This window comes from Poeciliopsis prolifica, unplaced genomic scaffold (assembly GCF_027474105.1).
Source record: "Poeciliopsis prolifica strain line A6 unplaced genomic scaffold, Auburn_PproV2 SCAFFOLD071, whole genome shotgun sequence".
Classification (NCBI taxonomy): Eukaryota; Metazoa; Chordata; class Actinopteri; order Cyprinodontiformes; family Poeciliidae; genus Poeciliopsis; species Poeciliopsis prolifica.
Genome location: NW_026562446.1, coordinates 4,880 through 30,000, shown reverse-complemented (window position 1 = coordinate 30,000; position 25,121 = coordinate 4,880). Strand labels below are relative to the sequence as shown.

Here is a 25,121-nt window from a genome sequence, read left to right as displayed (position 1 = left end):
CGATTCAACTGGGGACATAAATCACAATATTTGTTACAGTTTCAGATAACTTCTTTTCAAATTGTCTTGTTTTCATCAAGCCAATTTAAATAATTTCAGTGGAAAAGCAGTTGGTGTCAAACCAACCCAACCCTTTGAGCACCCAGTTCCCCTCCTGGCCTGTGGGGGCGCTGCACCAAGAACCAACCCCAAAGACACTGAGAGCAACTTCCTGCTTCACCAGATGGAAACTAAACTGGAGGCATTCAAACCGAACCAGAGTTCACTTCATACGAACCCAGACCGATTTTTGGAGGACCAGAGGTCAGAGGTCAGAGGTCGATTAGCATTCACATCAACTGAATCAGACTTTCCAGGCAGACGGACTGGAGTTGGATTAAAGCGATCTGTCTATAAACCTCCATCTGGGTTCGGTTGAACTGAACTCTGGTTTGAATGCATATGGAAACACCAAGCGGGCCGCAGACCGCTCCAAAAGCACGGACCACAGAGCAGGGCATTCTGGGTAAATACAACTAAACAAACCTGCTAGCCTAGCATTAGCAGGAGAAATGGCTTGAGAAATCCTCTAATTGCTAAAATCTGACGCCTCCATTTTTATTTCGATTTGGTGCAGAAGGAAGTTGCTCTCAGTGTTCAGAGGTTTCTGTGTCGTTTCCTCCAGTGGTTTTGGTGCAGCGCCCCTACAGGCCAGGAGGGCAACAGGCTGGTTTGACTCAGAGCTGAGAGAGAAAGAACCACAGCAGCTGCAGATGCATTTTGTCCCAAATCAAACCGATTCTTCCAGATTATCAGGTAGGGAAACCCTCACTGACTGCAGACCAACTGTTCAGCAGATGAAGCGTGGACCAAACTCAGCTCTTCCATTTTGGTTTCATCTTTAATAAATGATGATTTCTATGAGATATCATGAAGGGCCGTGCTTCCTTTTCACCCCGACTGCATCTCTAACAGCTTAATAATTGCACATAACATGGAAAGAGTCAACAATCCTCTGGGTGGTCCGGATACCAAAACACACCCACACACACACACACACACACACACACTGTCAGCTGTCACATCTCAGGCGTCGACACACACAGGCCTGCGCGCGCTCGCCTGCATTAAGGTGCGTTAGTGATTGATGGCAAAAACAAAATAAAGCCGAGTCGATCTGTGCGGTCGGCAGATGAGACTAAATGACGGCTGAGAGTCTCTGGAGAGCACGAGCAGCTGGATCTGCGTGTTGAGCGTTCGGACCTGGAGAGCAGCTGGAGAGGCAAACGCTCTGATTTATGAATCAAAACTTTGTTTTTACTGATGCAAATAAACTCCTATTACTGCCTAATAACAGGCATACACAACAGTAGTTCTGCTGGGGCACATGCTGCATGGAAGCAGCAGTTACTCCTTCATTAATGCAGCGATAAACTTATGGAGCTGAACTGGGGCATCAAGTTTATTACCTAAAAAAATGATTTAAAAAAATGATTTAAATCTGAAAAAAGCCAGTTGTTGATCATGTGACTCGCGAAAAGCCAAAAAAAAAAACAATGTTTCCATTACATAAACCAAAACCAATGCGAGCAAAAAACGCCTCATCCAAGAGTTTTTTCAAAATTAAATGTTTCCATTCAGCAAATTTATTTTCAAAAATATTTAATTGGACACAGCTACTGTAATTAATGTTTTTTCACTTTTTCCTTCCCAATGTTTGCTGCTTGTCTTCCAGAAGTAAAAGCTAATTATTCTCTTTTTCCATACTTTTCATTCTTTTACAACAGGAAACTACCAACAATAAGCTGAAATAACTTCTTTGCAGGTTTTCTATATTTAAATAATATTTCAAAATCACAATAATGTCATTAAAAAGTCAGATATTTGCTGTGAATAAACACTGCAGAGCAAACATGACAGAGAAATGAAAGCATGTGATTATGGGAGTGAAAATCGGCATGCTTGGAGCTGAACAGCAGCTTTGTGCTGAAGTTCTGTTCGAGAGCCATTACTGCGCAGTCTCTCGACCCGACAGATTAGATCTGGGGTCAAAGGTCAGCATGTTTGAAGAGCCCCTGGAGTGTTTAAAGGGCCATTTCAGCTCATGGAGGACTGAGCGAGGAAGCTGCTGCTGCACCTGCGGAGGTTTGAGCAGGTGATGAAAACTCGGCCTGCTGCAGCTTATTGACGCTGTTTGCACCCCGTAATTCAAGTCCATCTACATACATTTTCCTCATGCGTGTTTGCATAATGTCTGAGGCAGAGACGCATATTTATGCAAACGGCTGCTTTTATGTGCCTGAACTTTAAGTGCACATGTTGGCATCTCAAGACCTAAAAATGAAGCTTCAGCAGTTTTTAATATTTCATGTCTTGAAGCATTAGACGCAGGTTTCGGCCCAGTCAAAGTCACATGACTACGCAGCCGTAAGCAAGATGTGCGACCCAGAATGGCGCCTCACCGCCGCTTTACGCTCTGAAACACGCCAACAAACAGACAGATGATCTCAACTCCGGTAAAGAAACTCAAATAAACACGAAGCAGATAAAGTTTCAAGACGTTCTAAATACTACAGAGTATTTTAAATCTAGTTTCTAGTTTAATACACTAGAAAAAATACAAAATGTTATCACTTTACAAATGTTCATCTATAAATCATTAATAACTGCTTATTGTGCAAAGGAGGCAGAATGAAGCAAAGTGATTAAAAACTGTCATCCAGGTTTGAGTTAATCAATATTTCAATTAATAATCAAAAGCAACTCTAAACAGGCGAGTTTTCCATCTGGATTTAAAGAAACTCAGGGTTTATTGTATCCTGGAAATGCTCTCCAGGTGACAGAAGGCCGACTTTGTAATTGTCTTTATGTGATTCTGAAGATTCAACCCAGATTTCTGTCTGATTTCTAGTTTCCATCTGTAATAACTGAAGCTGTTTCTCCAGATTATTTCTCTTCATATTAAAAGATAATAACTTTATAATGTTTATATTTGACTGTAATTATTAAAGTAAAAGAAGGTCTTTGTGATTCAGGCAGTCAATTTGTTAAATACTGAACTGATGTGGTTAAAACTCCCCCAAAAATGTCAAAAAAAAAATATTAGGACAATAATCTGTCATATCAGCACCGACTGGGTTAAGTATTTAACACCAAAAGAAATGGATCGAATATCGAACCTTGGGGAACTCCATCATTTCAACAGATCTCTAAAGAAGCTTTTTACAAAACAATACATTTAAACGGATGAACACATAAATAATAATACAAAATTTACAAATCCTGAATTTGAAAATTATTCAAAAACTTTTAAAATCTGTGAAAATTGTGTCATTAATTTTATGCATTAGGACAAAAATGGCGGGAAAACAAAGAAAAAGTTAAATAAGTTAATTTGCTCTTGACAGTAATTAGACATTTTCTTACCACTGAAAATGAAAATATATTTTTATATCACACAGTAAAGACAAAGGCTTTAAATATAAAGCTAGGACTGTTTCCATGAATACGGCCCATGAAAACTGCCTCCAATCAGGAATCAGAAAAACAAGCTGCTGATATAAACACGGATCAGTGAAAACCTCTCCGCCCCGCTCTACGTTTTATTTTACTCCTGCTCTCTCAATCTTTCACTAACAGCCAAGGATGTTGGACCGCAGCCCAGCATGTAAATTAATCCAACAATTTCCATCAGGAGCCATTCAGACTCTGGAGCGGGATAATTTGACAGCAGCCCAGTCAGAAAACGGCCAGAGACGCGGCGATGTTTGATTCATTTAATATTTCTGCTCTCTTTGGGTTGATGACGCCTCAGACAAAAGCTGCAGCTGGAAGGAAGCTGGAAACGGCAGATCAGGACGGAAACGTTACGACTCAGTCAGGATGACAAACAAACGTTCAGGTCACTTCCTGTGAGGGCCGCACAACAAATCAGTAACAGTATCGATTGGTAATACACCCCATTCGATATGTAGAACATTCACTCTAATCCAGAACCACAAAGCATTCTGGGAAATGCAGTTTCCTAACCAAGTTAAAATGGTGGAATCAACTAGCAACAACCTGCTGGGTAACGGGCAGTTCAAGATCCAAACAACAGTTAGAAACCCGGGCCTGGTTCTGGTCCGACTGAACTCTGGTTCTGGTCAGACTGAACTCTGGTTCTGGTCAGTCTGAACTCTGGTTCTGGTCAATCTGAACTCTGGTTCTGGTCAATCTGAACTCTGGTTCTGGTCCGACTGAACTCTGGTTCTGGTCCAACTGAACTCTGGTTCTGGTCCAACTGAACTCTGGTTCTGGTCTGACTGAACTCTGGTTCTGGTCAATCTGAACTCTGGTTCTGGTCGTTCTGGTCAATCTGAACTCTGCTTCAGTTCAAATACGTATCTGAACACCAAGCGACCTGGAGACCACATCACAAGCAGGAAGTGGACTACAACGCAGGGCATTCTGGGTAAATAAAACCATAGCAAACACATTAGCCTAGTGCTAGCAGGAGAAATTGCTTCAAATATCCTCCAAGTTCTAATGTCTCCATCTTTTTTTCCATATTTGGAGGAAGTTGCTCTCAGTGTCTTCAGAGGCTTTTGTGTCGTTTCATTCAGTGGTTCTTGGTGCAGCCCCCACAGGCCAGGAGGGGAACAGGCTGGTTGGTTTGAAACTAGAGTGAAAATGGAATAAATGTTGCAATTTCCAAATCAAACTGAGTCCATCAGGCTATCAGGAGGGAAACTTTAAATGGTTCTTTTGCAAAACGTACAGGATATTAGCGGTAGCAGCGATAAACGGTGCTAACATCTATCACATCGCTGCAGTTAACAATGTTTCCATCTGAGCAACTATGTGTTCATCGGTTGGTTTTTTCATACCAATAAAAAATGGTATTGCCTGAACTATAAAATGAAGATCAGCCAGAGAACTACAAACTCAAATTACTCGCCAAAACTTTAGCATAAATGTCTAAAATGAAAATACAAACTGCTCTCCTGACTTTAAAGGAAACTTTGTTTGAATTTATTGATCATTTTCACTGAGACAAAACTTTTTCTGCCCAAACAATCCCTGCAGAAGTTATTTACTGGTGTCAGATGCAACACCAACAGGCGTCCATAAGTGTTTTACTGAGCAGATCTAATTTTCCACAATTATCCTCCAGCTTTCATCTGCTCTGAAACTCAAACCTTTTTGATCTGCAGAAGATCTGATGAATTCATTTCACTTATTCATGAATAATCCGCAGCACCTTGTAGCATAGCATTTTGAATCATGGCACTTTGATAAGCCTTAATTATTATATGTTGGTGACAAAAATAAACAGAAATCCACAACATCAGACCGCACATTTCCAACAGCTTGCACTGGAATAAATCTCCTGCATTTTCTAAACTGGCGGTCATCAAAGTGGAGCCAACACTTGAAGACTCTTTCTGTTTAATATTCCAGCAGCAGAATCAAAACGCAGCATCTGTACGTCTTAATTATCGGCAGCACTTTAGCATGAATGCATATGCTCCACGAGAAACGAGCAGAAAACGAGAGCAACAAAGCTTTCACCAAAGTCCTAATAACACCTGCTGCTGTGATCTGCAAAATATCAGCCTTGCATTTAAAATTAATGACAGTTAGTTTGTAAAGTTGGAAATAAGCGGCCAAGTTATGCACCTCTGAGAGAAACATAAAAATATTCCTCACAGATGTTGTTTATGAGGATGATGGACACATCAATCAACGCTTTTCTGTATTTTAAATTTGAATAATTGCACATGAATAAATAGAGATGATGGAGTTAGGAGATCAAAACTTTCCCAGGAAAAATTAATATCCAGATAAATATAGATCTTTTTATTTATTTTTGTCCATCTGAGAAAATCGATTGTAATATCTGAACAAGCTGAATGAAATGTTTAAAATCATCTGGTTTTAATTGGAATAAAATGTTAATCATTTAAAACTTTTGGACTTAAACAAACTGATTATATATTATCTCATTTTCTTTGGAATCAATACAGTATTTTTGAATCTGAATACATTTCAAATCCCGTTATAACAAAATAACTCATTAAAACAAGAACGTTTCTAAAAAAACAAGAAACTTTATCGTCTTACTGGATAAACTTGTTAAACTGAAAAAATAAAACTTGTTATAATGAGAAATTTTTATATCTTATGAATATATATAACTTTTGAACTGGATGAAGTTTTAAATTGCATTTATTTATTTGGAGTCCAGTGGAAATAATTTGATTATATGGAGAGAATATTTTCACTTTAGCAGATTCTTTTAAATTAAACATGACAGAAAAGCTTCGAACGGCTGTTGAAGAAATAATTTTGGTTTCCTGGGAAAAGATGAACTGAAATGTTTAAGTGTGAATTGAATCATGATGGGGATGAATTTGGTGAAAACTTCTTCACTCTAAAGTAAATCTGACTTCAGTAAATGTTGATTTCACATTTTTTCCAGCAGGTTTTGGTAAGAAGTGGTCCTGAAAGGCTGCAGTGTGACTTTGCGGTGGTTTGCTGCCACTCAGGATGTTAAAGCGATGAAGGCTCAGATTGCTCTTCAGCTTCGTTTTCTCCCACAGCGAAGCGGCAGCAGAGGCCGCCTTCTCGCCCGCTGAGCGCCGATAAAAGACACATTTAAAGTCTCACTGACCTGATGGCAGTGTGGGTTGGACTCCCTGCCGTACGGGTAAGAACTCCTCTCCGATTTACCTACATGAGAGAAAGACAACACAGATTACAGTCATTCATTTCACACTTTGTTTCATTTCTCTCTGCTGTGTCCAAAGAAGTGAAACTTACGTTAGAAATCATATATTTACCAATTTATTATAACCAGAGAAAAAAACGTGGACGGTCGTCGGGATTAGCACAAACATTACATGCAAATACTTGAGACGGCCTCTGAAAAGGCTGATTGCAACTTATTTTATACCTAAACACCTACATATGCTTTAATACGCACAGAGGAAACCATGCCAATGGCTCAGCCAATCAGAAGCGAGGGAAGAAAATGGCGCTCCTGGATTGGCCGGTTTGCAAATGCTAGCTAGTAGCATGTAGCTGAGTTATCTCAGCTTCCCAAACTGTATTTAAATATTTCAGATCTATAATGAAATCTGGCAATAGACGGATTTTCTGCAAATTATTAGAAGATAAATGTTCAGATCCTGAAGTGCAAAAGGTGACAGTTTGCATCACATCCTCAACTTCCATGTCTGGTAACAAACTCAACGCTACAGATGGTATTTTTAAGGGTTTACAGTTTCCATCCATGAACAAAGAAATTTCCCAAACTTTACGATTATCTTCCTGGATCCTACAGGTTACTTTCTAAAACTTACAGGTTACTTTCTAAAACTTGTAGATTAATTTCAGAAACTTTCTGGTTGCATTATGAGGCAACCTGGAGCAGAACAAACAGGAAACTCTCTGGAATATAGATATTATTGATCAGACATTAAATTGCCTTTCTGAACTAAACAATCTTCCTTCTAGCAGGAACTTAGAGAATTTTCCTCAAACTTGAATTACAGGTAGTAAAGCACTGATTGTACAGAACTGACTGCAGTTCCTTTGCCTGAACTCACTGACAGTGTGCGTGTTAATGCACTAATGTCCCGGCGACATTAGAACAGAAAACACCAGCTTTCAGGAGTTATTGCCGCCAAAGCCAGTTCTGATCGCAGCGTTCATGTTTTCTGTTCCCTGATCTCACAGCAAAATTAAAACCACACATCTCCGTCGATCCACACAGAAAGCCAGAACCAAATGCTTCCTTTTGGGTTCGCACCAAACATTGACGCCATTTTGGACCCTGTGAACTCCTCTGGTATATCTGTGGAATAAACTGATGACTATAAAACACGTCGTTTTATTTATAATGCCATTGTTTTTTCTTCTCTGAGTCTCACTGGACAAACATTTGTCTTCAGAGACTCATTAGTGCGCCTGCTAAGCAACCGTCACAAACCAAATCCAGGAAAACAACCCTCGAAGAAACATGTTTCCTTCACTCCAGTGAAGAGCTTCAGCTTTTCCACTTGAGGTTTCACATTCCTCAAAGCCTCGGCGGACAAGAGGCGCTGAAGACGCAATGCATCAAATTCATATCGAGATCCTTAAATGTATCGATTAAAACATGAATCAATAGTTTCCTCTGCAGTCACTTCTTAAAGTTAATCGGCAATTTGAAAGAATATATAGAAAAACTGTGGAGGAAGAAAAAAAATTGAATCAAAAGTCAAAATTCTGAGAAAAAAGTCAGAATTAAAGATTTTTCTTTCTGTAATTCTCTGCCATTGAAAGCTGCTTTCATTTGACTGATAAATAAGATTTATGAGGTGAACGGCCCAGAAGGGAAGCGCAGAGATCCTCAGGTGACAAACGACGGGATTTAAATGGCTGATTCCCGACGGTTCTGGTCGTCTTATTGCATCCCGACCAGAACCGAAGCATCCAGTTTGTGGCTCTATGTCCTTTTAAATCATGAACTTGGGTTGGGTTCCTGTTTTACAGTATGACACTGCAAAACAGAAACTCTTCCCAGGTATTTTTACTGCAAATATATTATCATACTTGAAATGAGACAAAATTAACTTAAAATAATTTATTTTAGCAAAATATAAGATCTTGTTTTAATTAATATTGATTTTTAAAAGTTCTTGTCTCTGTGGTGAATTATTTCATTTATAATGAGACATTTTTCCCATAAGTTTCAATCCCAGTTGGGGGCCAAACAGAATCACTGCGAGGGCAACAAATGGCCCCCGAGCCGCACTTTGGAAACACCGATTTCTCTTTTCTATATTTTTGTTTTGTAGTTTTTCCAGTTTAATTGAAGTGAGCCAAGTATTTTTTGCAGGGATGATACATAAAAACATAATTAGATGGAGAAATAACCTTTGCAGAGGATGTGCAGCGTTCAGCTGATCCCCGTTTCATCACTGCGCCCAACATCTCTGGTGTGATTAAAATCAGACGTCCGGAGCCTTTAGCAGCAGGCCAGAGCTTGATGAGGAGAGGAACTTTTATTTTTAAACCCCAAACCCAACGAACGCGTCGCTGTGAAAAAGGTGTCTGATGAATTCAGAAAACACACCGGCTGCCGTTGTGTGGAGACAACAAAGCTAATTTCCTCTGCGGCTCCTGAACAGGCTTCCCCTCCTCTCCGAGCTGCGGGACCGCGTCGATTACTATTTTTACCACGCAGACCTTCTTTTTTGGATAAAAAAAACCTTAAATCTGCAGCCAGTCTAAATATCAAACCGCAGTTAGTGTGTAATTACGTTCTGCTGTCGGTGCGGATGAAATGCATGAAGCGTGTTGCAGGGCTGGAATCAGGCGTGTATAGACCAGCGCTGAATGCATGCCAACATGGTAGTCGATGCAGAAGAGGTTGATAATTACAGGCGTATAGAATAGGAATGTGGTCGACCGTGAGTGTGTGTGTGTGTGTGTGTCCAATACACAGGCCTCGGATTCAGCTACAACCGATGCCAGCTGGACCGGTTTGGCACGTACACAAAGACACCCCCACACACACAAAGTACAGGAAATTACCGCCACAGATGTGCGCTTTCCCTCTCACACACATGTAAATATGTAGAATACACTACGCATTTATACCTTACTGGAGCTGCTCCATTCACACACACACACACACACACACACACACACACACACACACACACACACACACACACACACACACACACACACACACGCAGCAACGCTGGAGAACGTTTACCAAAAAAACCCGGCGCCAACGGCTGTGTCCAAAATAAATTCACCAAAAACGTAAAAAATATAATTACTTAATTGAAATAGATCATATTAGAGATATAGATCTATAAATAAAACACATAGATCTATATTTCTGTATATATATTCATATATGTATAAATATACATTGTTTCATTAAAATGAACCATAGCAGTTAAAAATGTAAAAAATCTATTTCATTCAAATAGATTTTTACATGAAATAAAAAACATATATATATATATATATATGCAACCAAAGCCGTTAAAGTGTAAAGATATCTACATTTAATTGTAATAAATCATGTCAGATTAAAAAAAGTTATATTTCTTCTACTTGAAAGAGATTTTATTGTAAATGTTGCTAATTTAAAAAAACATAAAAACAACAAAAAACTAAAAAATAAGTTAACACCTGAGTGTAAAGACAATAAAAGCCTTTAAAACACAGGTCCAAACTGGTGTTTAGTGGGAGGCCTGGGTCCAGCATGAAGTCGCCGGGCTGTGGGGGTTCTGGCAGCAGCTTCTTCCCGTCTGGCACCGCAGCCTTAAATAAAAATACCCATCGCCAGGCAGCGCGCAGCCAGTCAGCAGCCAGTCAGCAGCCAGTCAGCAGCCAGTCAGCAGCCAGCGCCGCGCTGCCAGCGCCGCGCCGATGTAAAAATACCTGGAGTACACGTGTGCAGGCGGTGAAAACACCCTGGGGAAACCGCATCCATAAACACTTCGTCTCAAGACACTGCAGAGCCGATCCGTTTGGGATTCTATAAAAATATGTTCATGTTTTTTTATTGTTTTTACTTCATTTTTTCTATTTCCTGGAAGCAGAGACAGAAACACGAAGCCGAGCCTCAACGTCACAAAGCCCACTGTGATCGTCTATCATCATGAAATAAGGCTTTACTTTCTAAACATTTAAAATATTTCTACATGAAACAAAATAAAACCCTCAGTTAAACAGAAAATCCACTAAATCTACAAAAGCAGCTTTTAAATTTGATCAGAACATTTTTAAATCCAGCTTTTTTAAGCACGGCTCTTTATTTTCGCCGGCCATCGTCTCCTCGGGCCGAGCACACAAACAAAAATGCTCGGTATTTTAATTTGGCTGCTGCAGAAAGAACGGCATTAAAAAGCGGAGCGGGGCAGGAACCGAACGGTCGGCCAGAAATCCCCGTCATCTGGACCTGGTTCTGAAAAATATACGTGTTTTCCACCTGCAGAGGAAAATCATTACCTGAAAAATGAAACCTATACAGAGCATATCTTAATTGAATGGTTTTAAAGTGGAATATTAGTTTTCAGAGAGCCATTGAAAAAATAACAGATACTGAATAACTTTAATTATTACTCTGTAAATTAGTTTCCATTTTTCAGGAGATCCAAATATTTGTGTCTGGAGAAAAGGAAAACCAGATTAAAAAAGATTTAAATGAAAATATTTTGATTAATTCTCCTCTATGGACACGACTGAAGCCATGTTGACGTTAATCGAGCTTTTTTCTTATTTAGGTTACAGATTTACTGAAATTATTTCAGATTTCCCAGAGCAGACGCCGGGGTCAAAGGTTACTACAGCAACTTCCTGTCTGAGGTTTTACAGATTACAGAAAGAAAACAAACTAAGTCTTTTCCACATTAGAAGAAACTTCCAAGTTTGTTTTAAAATACACAATATAATTTTGGAAGGTCGTCTTTCTGCCCAACATGCGGCCATGTTGGGCAGAAAATGGCCGATCAGTTTGACTGCAGCACAATCAGCAGCATTGCAGCGTCAACAAGAATCTATTCTGAGAGCAGAAACGGATTTAAAACATGTAGGAATCAATTCTCACAGTCTAGATGAAGCTTTCTCTAGGAAACAGAAATCATAAATATGAAGGTCACTGAGAAATAAATGTACTAAAAACGTCCATCAACATCTGCTGTCATTCTGGTATTTAAGGATGAATCCAATTTGAATCACAGATTCAATAAAATAACAAAAAGAGTGACACTGTTGTTCATTTAAACGTGTTTAAATCCTACAGGTTGTGAAGAACTGTGAGTATTTAACAAATACAGTCCAATGATTTCCGTTGCTAGAAATGTTTGACCTGAGTGACTCTGGGAATTTAAGAGAAAGCCTCAAAATCCCAAACGGAAAACATTAGGCTTCATAAATTCTCAAAGGCCAAACGTTAAAGATGGGCATTTCCCCCGCTAACCCGAGCGACGCCCTCCCCAGACAGGCAGCCCGAAGAGGCTCAATGACGGGTGACTAAGAGACGAAGCGGCCCAGTCGGCCGGCGAGAGGCCGCAGATACCCACCGGGAGGAGGGGCTTTTTCCAAGCCACTCTGCTACATAAAGCCCATAGAGAAGTCGGTGAGCCAGGAGGACCAAATCCCTGCTAATCCACAGCGCAGAGAGACAGAGGAAACACAAATCAGCTCCATTACAAGCTGAGCGCGAACAGGAAGCAGGAAGCTCAGCTGGGCTATTAGATATCATGACACCGCTTCCTAACAGACCAAATTAACTCTGGATTTGGTCAAGTTAGGATGCTTTTCCAAATTCCAGCAATATAATCTTATATTAAAACTGGTGCTGATTTATGTGAGACTGACTGGAAACATTGTGGATATGAGGAGATCCTGCTCACATGTAGGGAAAACGCTTTCTAAATCCAGCCAACTAAAACTAATAAAAACAGAAACTGGAATGGAGAAAACATTTTTACGGAAATAAATGGAAGTGGCTCAGTTATGCTAGCTTGACTTTGACAATCAAATTTACCAAACTGTAAATGAAAAAACTCAAACCAAATATGTTCCAAATAGTAAATTATGTAGGAAACATAAACTACAAAGTACGCAACAAAAAACAAAGTGGGACAAACATGCAAGTAGAAATGAAACAACTTCCAAAAATGTCCAAGTCGCATAAAGAACCTCAGTTAGTGTTGCTACAGCGAGCTAGCTAAGTGCCGCTAGCTTGGTGCCGCTAGCTGAGTACTGCTAGCTTGGTGCCGCTAGCTGGGTGAGCTAGCTGAGTACTGCTAGCTTGATGCTGCTAGCTGGGTGCCGCTAGCTGAGTGTCGTTAGCTGAGTGCTGCTAGCTGGGTGCAGCTAGCTGAGTACTGCTAGCTTTGTGCCGCTAGCTGGGTGAGCTAGCTGAGTACTGCTAGCTTGATGCTGCTAGCTGGGTGCCGCTAGCTTGGTGCCTCTAGCTGAGTGCCGCTAGCTGAGTGTCGTTAGCTGAGTGCTGCTAGCTTGGTGCCGCTAGCTGAGTGTCGTTAGCTGAGTGCTGCTAGCTGGGTGAGCTAGCTGAGTACTGCTAGCTTGGTGTTTACTGGGCTTTATGGATGCCAGTGTTTGGCTTTGCTGTTTGCGTCGTTATGACAGGATGTATTATCTTATTTACGCAACATGGACAAAACAATACAAGCTGTTTTAACACAAACTCTGTAAAATAATATCTAAGATTACAGGATTTAAAACCCTCAACTTGAGCTGAAGACACAGACTGGTGATTAGTTCAAGAACAACAGTTGTTTTTCTTTTTTTTTGCCTGAAAATACGCCAAGTTTAAAAGGTCAGTGAAATTATTTAACATTTCCGTTGGAGTGTTTTAATTATCTGGTTCATTGGCAGGTGCTAAAGTGACTAAAGGTCAGCAGAACAAAGCCGAGCGAGTAGACGGTGGATTTCTGTTGATCCAACAGCAAAAAGCTTTAAAACCCAACAGGTCCGACAGCCGGCAGAACCTCCTTCATTCTTTTTATATCCGTTGTAATAAAACAGGTACATGTGGGTTTTGATGACTTGATCTGTTGGATTTTATTTGACCTGGGGAACATGAACGCCCCCCATCTTTTTATTTTCCATTAAAACATTGTTTTAATTGAATTTCACTGATTGGGCCAACAGAGCATCTGGATTCCTCATGGCGAATCCTCACAACGTGTCACTGGTCTGCATCCGATGATGAGTTTGTTAAAAGCATTCATATGTGAAGCTATAAATATCAGTAACTCTCAGGACTGCATGTGTTTTTCTGAGGGCTCAGAAACCAATAAGCAGCACGTTTGTGGCTCTTCCAGGAACAAGACGGTTGAATCTATTTAAAAATCTATAAATCCAAAGGTTTCTGTTTTTTATTCAATTTCTGAACATTTGTTCCAGGTTTCGGCACTTTATCAAGTTTCATAAACCTGAAATAAAAACAAAAATTACTCTGCTATCGTGCATTTTCTTTCTATAATCCAATTTAGTTTGACAGTTTGTGTTAAATGTTAAAAAATGGCGGGAAAAAAGTTTCATGTTCTCGCCAGGAACATCGTTCTGTATTTTATTTTTTACAAGAAAGATACAGATAATTGACATTTCATACAATAAACACATGTCTGAAATTCTGCTAAATATAAGTTGGATGAGGATAAAATGTTGGCAGGTTTTGTGGCCATACATGATGTTCCATATATGGTCTTTCCATGCAAACTTTGCCGATACAATCCGAGTTATGGCTGCTGTCAGAATATAGCAGCATGAAAACTAAAGTAGAAAATTAAATTCACATTTCCAGTTTTGACCAGAAAAACAGGATAATTCACATTTTGTTGTATTTAAAATGTAGAATGTAATTCTTTTTTTTAATGGCTGGTTTTCTGAAGAAAAAGTAGAAACATGCAGACAGTTGGGCCTGCGGAGCTGAGCTGAATTATTACAGATAAAAGTTCATTTAAAACACAAGTTTTTCTCATTTTAGTGACAATAAACAGTTTGAGTCTCTGTCTCTTGATGCTTTTGGAGGGTTTTTCATCCTGCATGAAGGATCTCCTGCTTTTCATTTGTTAAGTTTTCATAGTAATGCAGAATGCTCTAAACTCTGACCAGCTGTATTGTTTCAGAAGTTTCTGGATTCACTTAAATTGTTTGCTTTAATTTGAATCCTGCCTCGATTTGAATGTTTCTGTGTTTTCCTGATGCAGGTGTTTTTCCAGCCAAACCTGCCATATTCTTCTGCCTTTCTCCTCTGCCGTGATCGAATGCGTCCGTCACGTTTGCCAGCGATCGGTTTCTGGATCGCTTTCAGGTTTGTCAGATGCCAAAGGAAGAAACAACAAGATTGTTGTTCAAGTAGTAAAAGCCTGAGCTCCATTTTCCCCGAGTTTCGATGAATCATTAAACCTTTTCTCTGTGTGAGAGGAAGAAATGACGTTCTGTGACACCCATATAATGAGTCCATTTTAATAAAATATATGACTAATAGTGCAGTTTGATGAGGATGGCAGGGATGAGAGGAGAGAAGGGTTAAACTTCCTCCTGATGCAGAGAGATGGGGGAGGAATCACTGAGCCATTCAAGTGTTTCCATGACACCACCGGGCACCGGTCCAGAAGTTTCACAAAGTCTGAGAGGAACACACACACACACACACACACAGAGACACACACACACACACAGAGACACACACACACACACACACACACACACACACACACACACACAGAGACACACACACACACACACACACACACACAGAGACACACACACACACACACACACACACACACAGAGAGACACACACACACACACACAGAGACACACACACACACACACACACACACACACAGAGACACACACACACACAGAGACACACACACACACACACACACACACACACAGAGACACACACACACACACACACAGAGACACACACACACACACAGAGACACACACACACACACACACACACACACAGAGACACACACACACACACACACACACACAGAGACACACACACACACACACACACAGAGACACACACACACACACAGAGACACACACACACACACACACACACACACACACACAGAGACACACACACACACACAGAGACACACACACACACACACACAGAGACACACACACACACACACAGAGAGACACACACACACACACCCCCACACACAGAGACACACACACAGAGACACACACACACACACACAGAGACACACACACACAGAGACACACACACAGAGACACACACACACACACACAGAGAGACACACACACACACACACAGACACACACCAGCCACTGCGTTTCAACATGGCGGCCATGTCGTTCTGCGTTTTTACGGGAGATCACCGTTAATTTAACGGAAGATGAGTAACCGTCTTCCTGGTGACACGCCGCCGCCATCACCGCCATCGCCTCCCCCCACTGCAATCCCAGCAGGCACCGATTCCTTGGCACCGGAGCCACTGAATACATCAAACAACAGATGAATGTATACGAGCATCGAGAACAACTTGAGAGACGAGGCGTCCATCTCACATCTGTCGCCTTCTACCTTCAGCTAAACGTCCCGTTCAGCCGCAGATCCTTCCACACAACGTTTAGTTTCAGTTCTGTTGTTACTGAACCGGTTCGTTCACAGATCAATTCTGCTCTGTTCCCTGATCTCTGCTTATTTCCTTCTACCTTCACATCCAAAATACTATTTAACATCAGTAAATACTTATGTTTTCATCAGGTCTGTGTTCAGTGAACCAGCTTGAAGGTAACAATCATGTGGATTTTGTTCTTTTGTCTGACATCTAAAAACCCAATGAAACAGCTGCCCTGCTTAAACCAGGACGTTTCTGTATTTAATACCAATTTAATTGTCTAGTTTGTAAAAATCCTTCTTTGTTTTGTCAGATCTGACCAGTTTATGATCATCCTGGCTGCGTTTCGTTTGTTTTGTGCTTTAATTTACTGAAACATTTGATTTACATCCCTGATCCACAACCTGAATGAAGCCAACAGTTTTTATTTATAGTTTTATTTATAGTTTTATTTCTAGTTTTATTTCTAGTTTTATTTCTAGTTTCTATCAGCTCTTCAGCTGTTTCATTGACAGTTTCTGGACTTTGCTGGAAGATCCACTTGTTTTGTGTTTGATTAATAAATCCACTGAATTTCACTATTTTGCAGAACAATAAAATGTTCACAGCATCTTTAGCAGCTTTAAAGTTAAAAATCAGACTCATTTATGAGCCTAATGTGAGTAAATAAATATTATTAGTCTTTTTTGTTGAAGATGTTCCCATTTGTTGGATTACGGTTTAAAATGTTTTTCTTTTATCTCTGTGTTTAATATTTAGCAGAGTAGAAAACATTAAACTGCTGTTTGTTCAGTGTTTACATTTATTTCTCTTCTGTTTTATATTTTCTACATTTTCATAGTAAATCTTTGGTTTTCCTTCCTTTCAGTTCATCGATCAACGTTTTATGTTTTTCCTGCATTAATTAATGAGTGAATTCAACACTATAGCATATTTTATAACAATATTTGGTTGGTATCTTTATTTTCACTGTTTTAATATCACATTTTTCTAAGACAGATAGAAAATAATCCCAAAGCTACCTGATAAATATGTCTGATATTTGATTTTTCTGCTTTATTTTCTCCTTCATAAAGATGTTTTACATGCGAAAGTTGATCAAACGTTTCTGTCAGTTCAGCAAGTCATTTCACACAATTTATCTGCATCCCTAAATCAATAAATGATGTTTTACAGTGCTGAAGCTGCTCCTTTTATGTGCTGAATTATGTATTGTATTAATAAAACACAGTGCTAAATGCTTTACTTTTGCTTTATTCTCACCACCTTTTTAAACAGTTTTAACCTGTAATGACTGAAATGTCCATTTAATCTGTTTGTTTGGGTTTGACTTGTTTTCATCCTTATTGTGTTTTATTATCATCAGTTTGTCACATTATAGAGTCTTTGCTACCAAACAGGTTTTTTTCTTAAAGAACGAAACAGCTGTTTAATAAGCTGGAAAAGATAAAAACTGTGTTCAAATGTTCATCATTTATCTCAAAATAAATCATAAAACCGGGCAGATGTGCACGTCTGAGTGTAAATGAATATATTGATGCTGAGACATGAAATAAAACGAATGTTTTGGCTTTTGCTGCGTTCGTTGCTCTTGTTTCATCAGGAATTTTATTTTATTCTTCAGTTCCACACAAACTGATGTCTGTAGTCTCACTGAACAAATGTCAACCCAGAGAAAAACAAAAAGATCTAAACTGGATCAATGTTTCCAAAGATGCGTGTGAATGGAGGTCAGAGGGACAGAGACGCCGTAGGAACACTGACTGCTCTGTTTACAGACACATGGACGACTTTAACATGAAAAATAAACTGCCGGAACAAATTTCACTCGTTTCCATCACCAAAGACGAAGCGAAACAAAACCAAAATGAAACGTGGAGCTGAAAGTTGATGAATTCGCAGCGTGTTGGAGAACCAACCAGAGCTCTTTGTTTGTCGGGACGCCGCGGACAGAATGAAAATTAAGCTTCTGGCACCAAAATTTGCTCCGACTTGATGTGAATGAGACGCCCCCCCGATTTACCAAATAACCTTCATTATCTGAAGCTGCCCCCTTTACCGCCCTCCATCCTGGCATCAGCCCACAAACAACAAGGAGGCGACAAACCGGGGCCGCGCCTCAGAGCCGTCCGCGCAGCAGGACCGCCGCGCCATGCCGCAAACGATGCTGCGTTTGCAACGTCACAAATACAACATTAATGTAAAGCAACAGAAAAAGTCAGCGAGAAACCAACGTGGATTTATTTGTTGGAAAGGAGTTTGAGACGTTCTCCCTTCACGAAGCTTCTGTTCAGCGAAAGCCGGCGACTGGCGGCGAACCGTGCGTCACGGTGTGTTTCTGTGTGTGTCGGGCTCAGACTGAATGCGGCAGCCACTGCAGATTTTTGTTGGCGTGCTGACAATGCTGCGCCGGTGCCAAGCCCCGACGGCGGAAACGACTAAAAGACGCATAAGGCTGGCATTAGAGCCCAAACCTCCCTCCCTCTGTACCCTCCTCCCAACGCAGCCCTCCTTCTTCTTCTTTCTTCCCCTCTTTTCGCGCTTCGTGGCACGGCGTTTACTTTGGTCGAGGTCAGGCTCGACTTGGCACGTTATGACTCCCGTAAATTTGTCAATCTGTCTTTGCTTCGATCTGATCTGAGGAGCAGAAAACAGGGCGACCAAAATAAAATCATGTTTTTAAATCTGGGAGTTGATGGAATTTGTTTTCGCCTCGTTTCCGTCAAACATCACAGAAAATTCACGTCTTCAGGCTTCGATCTGAGGAGCAGAAAACAGTAAAAAATGTTTAAAATGTTTTAAAACGGTGAGTAAATCCACCAGCTCACCAAGTTTAGCTGATGGAAAATTCATGTTTTCAGTTTCTGATCTGAGGGAAACAAAACAACAATAATTAACTTTTTATAAAAATGTTTTAAAGGCGGTGAGTTGATGTAATTAGTTTCTCCTTAGTTTTCAGTCTAATATCAGAAAATGTAAGTTTTTGGTTTTGGATCTGAGCTGAGGAGCAGAAAAGTAACAAAGACTTATGATAAAATGTTTGCTGTGAATCCACCAGAGCTGAGGGAAATTCACCTTCAGTCCTGGAGGACAAGGAACTGTAATCTACAAAAAAACATTTTAAAAATGTTGAGTTATATAATTTGTTTTTTGTCTTTTATATCCAGTCGAACGTCATTAAAAATTCACATTTCAGTTTTTGAGGAGCAGAAATGGCTTTAAAAGGTTTTTTATGCTGTGGATTTGATGCTGTTTGTTTTTCGCCTCTCGTTTCCAGTCGATCGTTTTCAGCTTTCCCGGGGTTTATGATTTTGCCACCATATCTGCCGTCTTTGTCTTGAGGATTTCGGGCAGCACTTCCTCAAATACCTTGGACAAAAAAAACATCTGGAGTTCCATCCATGAGGCACCGAGCCCATGTTCCTCCTAAAACCTAAAACAAATGAAGAAAACACCCTAATTATGCTCTAAAGACAATAAAACAAAGCAAAATGGGAGGAAAAAATCCCTGTAAAACATTCAGGATTACCTACAAGTCAAAGCCTGATTCTGTGTTTGGAGTCCATTATTGATGGAACAATGTTCAGCTGCGCCGTAAACAAAGCGCGCTCCAGTTGTAGCTGTAAATTGTGTTATTGTTCGGCAGACAGATGACGGCTGCTAATGTTGAACTGAGAGGATCTTAGAGGTGGATTTAACACGTTTCCTCTCGTTCGGGTTGAGACGGCAGATAAAGAAAGAGGTAGCTTCCAGAGAAAAGGTGTGAAATTCGGAATTAGCAGCACAATATGGAAGTATTAAAGTGCGGCACAAAGAGCAGGGAGAGCCGCGCGGCGCGGTGCTGCTTCCCTGACTCTACGGAGGGATGAAGACGCCGCGTTTGCTCGCCGCGTCGGGAAGGCCCAGAAACAAACGGAAACTGAAAATAGTTCCTGAGTGCGGCAGACACAGCCGAGAAAACCTGGTCTGGAATCTGTTCATAGAGAAAACACGGTTTTTATCAATATTTCAGTTTTCTATACTAGAATGTATTGATTGTTTTTACAATCATCTGTGAAAAATAAGGCTTTTCATTTATTTATTTGTTGGTTTTGCAAAACTAAAACCCTCTGGAAGTCAAGATGGCGTCTAACACCTAAAGTAAACGTAAATAAAGTTCTAAAGTGATTTTTAAAGGGTGTAAATTTGGTTCAAATCATTTATTCTGACTAATTTAAACTGACTTGAATCAGACAGAGAATCTCTGGGAGAAGCTAAAGATTAGGGTGATGGCAAAGTGTTCATCCAACCAAACACAAAACCTGGAGAAAAGACGGATCATAGCAGTAGATATTTTCTGATGCTCATTAGAGGATAAAAGACATTTTGCCTTAAATTTGGGTTATTTAGCCTGTGATGGGAAATGATAACTCATTCATAAAAGAATCACAATCTAGGCAGTAAGATGCTCATATTTTCATGTCATTTTTTCAATTTTTCAGGTGATATTTCATGTTTATTCTCCTTTTATGATGATTTATTCCAGTCATTTAAAGCGAAGCGTCTCCTCGACCTTCACTTCACACGCGGCTGTAAAACTGTTTCAGTTCCTCCAAAGTGACGTCGTGTTTTCTCCGCCTCCCTGTAGATGGAGGCAGAGGAATGACCCTGCAGGGTCAGGTGCTGTCGCACTGAAGAGGTCAAAGGTGAAAGGATCACGTTCTGATTTCTGTCACTACGCTGGCTGGTTAAGTCTCTTCCTTTATCCTAAACCATACAGGTTTTCTTCCTCCTATTTGTTTTATTATCATGAGTTTCAGGGCAGCAGAAAAAATAAATTTACTTGAAATTGTTTAAAAATAAGAAATAAAACGTTAAAATTCCTTTAGTTCAGCGAGTTCATTTCTAACAATAATTATAAACTTTTTTCTTTATTTACAACCTAATAAATCTTTTACGTCTATATTTATTTTCAGATTTTTGAGCCTTAAAGCTGCAGAATCTAACTTATATTTGTTGTTTTTCACATATTTGTTAAAACTGTCCAGATAATCTGTGAATAGATCAACCAATCAGAGCAAGGAGGAGGGGCTTAGCGCTGTCAATCATCCTCATGAATGTGCCGGACAAACAACTGACCGTTACAGAAAAACTGTTTATCCACCATCATTGGTGGCTATGCTAACTAGCTGTAGCATTCATTACAGCGAGCCAATCAGTTCATCACTCAGCCCAACTCCGACCTATTGACCCTTTCCATGCGACATCATGCCATTCAGAACGCAACCCAGGCGGCCATGACACATGGAGGAGAGCAGCAAAACATATTCAGGTTAGAGTAGAAATACTTAACATATCTTTACTCAAGTAAAAAGTTTCTGTCCAAGACCAGGAAGAGTAAAAAAAGCATTCGGTAAAATCCTGAGTAACTGGTCAAATTATCAACCATTTCATATCTAAAAATTACATCATCGGACAGACCAAAATATAAAGACAAAAATTACAATAATTCACATAAATAACAAAAATAAAATCAGGCAGAGAATTTTAAACTTCTGAAACTTCAACAGTGTTTCTGTGTCTGGTGAATTTTTCATTCAGTGGGTAGAAAATACAGAGAAAATAAGAAAATTACTCAAGTAAAAGTAACACTGTAGAAAAACGTCTGGCCTCTACAGCTGTCTGTATTTTACTGTAAATTTGTTCCATAAACAGACGCCTGCAACACAGCAACTTCACTGAGTTCAATGGTCTCAGGCTGCAGGCAGAAAATAAATTACTTTACAACCTTGAACAGATTCTGCAGCGACGGATCGCAGCCATCAGAAGACGTTCGGTAGACGCACGGTAGACGCTCGGTAGACGCACGGTAGACGCTCGGTAGACGCTCGGTAGACTCTCGGTAGACGCACGGTAGACGCACGGTAGACGCTCGGTAGACGCACGGTAGACGCACGGTAGACGCACGGTAGACGCTCGGTAGACGCTCGGTAGACGCACGGTAGACGCTCGGTAGACGCACGGTAGACGCACGGTAGACGCTCGGTAGACGCTCGGTAGACGCACGGTAGACGCACGGTAGACGCACGGTAGACGCACGGTAGACGCACGGTAGACGCTCGGTAGATGCACGGTAGACGCTCGGTAGACGCTCGGTAGACGATCGGTAGACGCACGGTAGACGCACGGTAGACGCTCGGTAGACGCTCGGTAGACGCTCGGTAGACGATCGGTAGACGCACGGTAGACTCTCGGTAGACGCTCGGTAGACGCACGGTAGACTCTCGGTAGACGCACGGTAGACTCTCGGTAGATGCTCGGTAGACGCACGGTAGACGCTCGTTAGACGCACGGTAGACGCTCGTTAGACGCACGGTAGACGCTCGGTTCGTGAGACGCAATCGAACACTGAGCTCTGGAGGACGTTAAACATGGAGACGACCCCCCACCATGATGCAGCATGTATGGAAAAACTGGTCACCATCTGGACTTTTGTGCTGTTTCTGAGGATTTGAGTTATGTGGTGTGAACTCAGGTGATCTGATCAGCAAATAGAGGCAGAAGGTTTGGGTCGGTTTGGGTCAGTGTGGGTCAGTGTGGGTCAGTTTGGGTCAGTTTGGGTCGGTTTGGGTCGGTTTGGGTCAGTTTGGGTCGGTTTGGGTCGGTTTGGGTCAGTTTGGGTCAGTTTGGGTCGGTTTGGGTCGGTTTGGGTCGGTTTGGGTCGGTTTCCAACCGTTTCATTCACAGACAGTTTATCTCGACTCAAACAGGTGGAAGCCTTGAATAAACTGGGTTTTTCAGGCTGCTTCATGTTACCGGGTCGGTTCTGTTTGAGGGATTTTAGAGCTGGTGAACTTGGACCAAATAATGCTAGTAAATGAATAATAAATTAGAGCAGCTGTGTTTTGGTTTCATGTTAAATCAAACCTTCATTCTGAAACAGTTTTTTGCATTTTTCTCCAGTTGAGAGGTTTAGCTGCTTTCCCACAGCAGAGCATCAGTTTGGTAAAACTTTAGTTGAGTTTCTCGCTGTGCGTCGTCTGCAGAGGAGAACGTCTCCCCGCCGGTGACAGGCGTAATTCCCTGTATTTAGACGAAGCGCCTGAACACCTGGACGCCTCCGGTACGCGGGCTAACCTATAGCTGGAGCCGAGGGGGCCGCGTCCCGCCGCCGATGTCGCCGCGCGGCTTCAGTTCAGCCACCTGGCAGCTCCATAATGACACATCAGCTCCCACACACGGCGCCGGAGCCGGTGATCAGCGCGGCGCAGCGGGGCAGACCCCACCTGACATGACACGGCGAGGGCGGAAAAAGCTGGACGGAGGGACGGCTCAGGAAGAAAACAAAACCTGACTGCACCTGTAACGGACGGAGGTAATTCTCCATGGAGCCCAGCAGGAGCCACAGGTTCAGCAGGCTAAACGGCTAACGAGACGTCATGAGAATGTTTCAAGCTTTTTAATGATTGTAATGATTAATGAATGAATATCAGGATGAATTGGCTATGCAGGTAGTCCAGATTTTATCGATTATTTCAGAAATGATGCAGCAAAGTGAAAATAACACCAAAAACCAACCAGAAGCCGCTCCGCCCCCCCCCTCCACGCTCCGCTAGCCAATAGAATCGGGACGAAGAAAAACAAAACCAAAATTTTTCCCCAAACAGGAACAGAACTTGCGGTCCGCTCCGGTTTTATGTTTGCAGGCGCGACGCCGGCCGGCGGTTTTGTTCTGCAACGGCGAAAATAACATTTTACAATAAACAACTAAAAACCGCGAATCAAAGATTCTCGTTAACAACGAGCGGATGGAAATTTTTAACCACGTTTATTCATTTAAAACTAGAGGGAAAAACGGCTGGAGTTGATTAGAAAACAGGATCAGAACAGAACATTTATTGTTGCTGTTTCAGTTCATTTAAAGTTCAAATCAAATGTTTTGTTGAGTTTCTGCTTAATGGTTTTGCACTTAAAATACTGAAAGTCAAGTTTCTTGTTTTTGTGCATAAACTTGGATAATAAAATTTATTTTTTTAATTCCAAACAACCCAAAAAGTATATAAGATTTCCATCCAGCTGGTGTGTTTAGGAAAACACATGGATAAAGAAATAATTTAGCATTTTAATTTTGATGTTTTATTGAGAATAAGACCCTTAAATTACATTTTTTAGACCAAAAATGGAAAAATGACAGTAAAAGTTGCTCTTTTTATTAAAAACAGCCTAAGAAGTAAATAATATTAACATCCAACTGGAAAATAAATAGAAAAAACGAATAATTTTGCATTTTAATTGTCATATTTTGTGATATTTTTAAACCAGGAAGTGACTGTTTTTCCCTAAAAAGTGAGACTGACAATGCCTGTGTTTATCTGGGCGACAGTTGCGATCTTTCTCCTGACCTTTTCTCAGTCTGTTTTCTGCCGGTCGCCACCTTTCCCAGTCCCACCTGCTGATAACTCGTTGATTTGTTTCACACTCTGGAAACCATCCATCGCCAAGCCGCACATGCACAAACCGCTAAAAGACGAGAAAAAAAGGGAAATTTGGAATAAGAAGTGATTGTATTAGGTGATGCACGGCGGCGGTATCACACTGCTTTGTTAGAGCGGCTGGGATCCGGGCCGGTTTTAGCAGCACCAGCATGCTTCTCCCAGCTCTTTTTCAGCTCTCTTCCCATTCACAGCGTGCCAGCAGGGGTCGTGACCTCTGCTTTCTCCTGGCTAAGTCGTGGAAACATGAGAAAAAGAAAAGAGAAGCGACTAATTTACCCTCGTCTGCTGCCATAGGAACCAACCATCAGCAGCGTTACGCAAAGAAACTAAATCTCAGAGAGAAACTGAATTTTTTCGCCCTCAGCTGCTTTGGTTTGATTTTTTCATTCCTAAATTTGGTGAAATAATTTTGTTGCTAATTAATTTAATCAGTTTTATTGATACTATTTTACCCTACAACTTTTTTTCACACATTTAATTAAATACTTTTGGTGCAAATGAGGGGAAAAAAGACAGAGAAAATGTTGAG

The 25,121-nt window shown here is 40.8% G+C and overlaps 1 protein-coding gene across 1 annotated transcript in view; it reads right to left on the bottom strand.

Annotated features, from left to right (window-relative positions):
• The window catches only part of LOC129351982 (transcription factor 4-like), a gene marked incomplete at its 5' end in the record, with an annotated part of 105,489 nt that extends 80,872 nt beyond the window's left edge, over positions 1–24,617 (bottom strand). The window contains 2 exons of the mRNA XM_055020826.1: positions 6,635–6,693; positions 24,500–24,617. Coding sequence (XP_054876801.1) covers positions 6,635–6,693; positions 24,500–24,617 — 177 coding nt within the window. The remainder of the gene's footprint in view (positions 1–6,634; positions 6,694–24,499) is intronic.
• Positions 24,618–25,121: the final 504 nt, after the last annotated feature.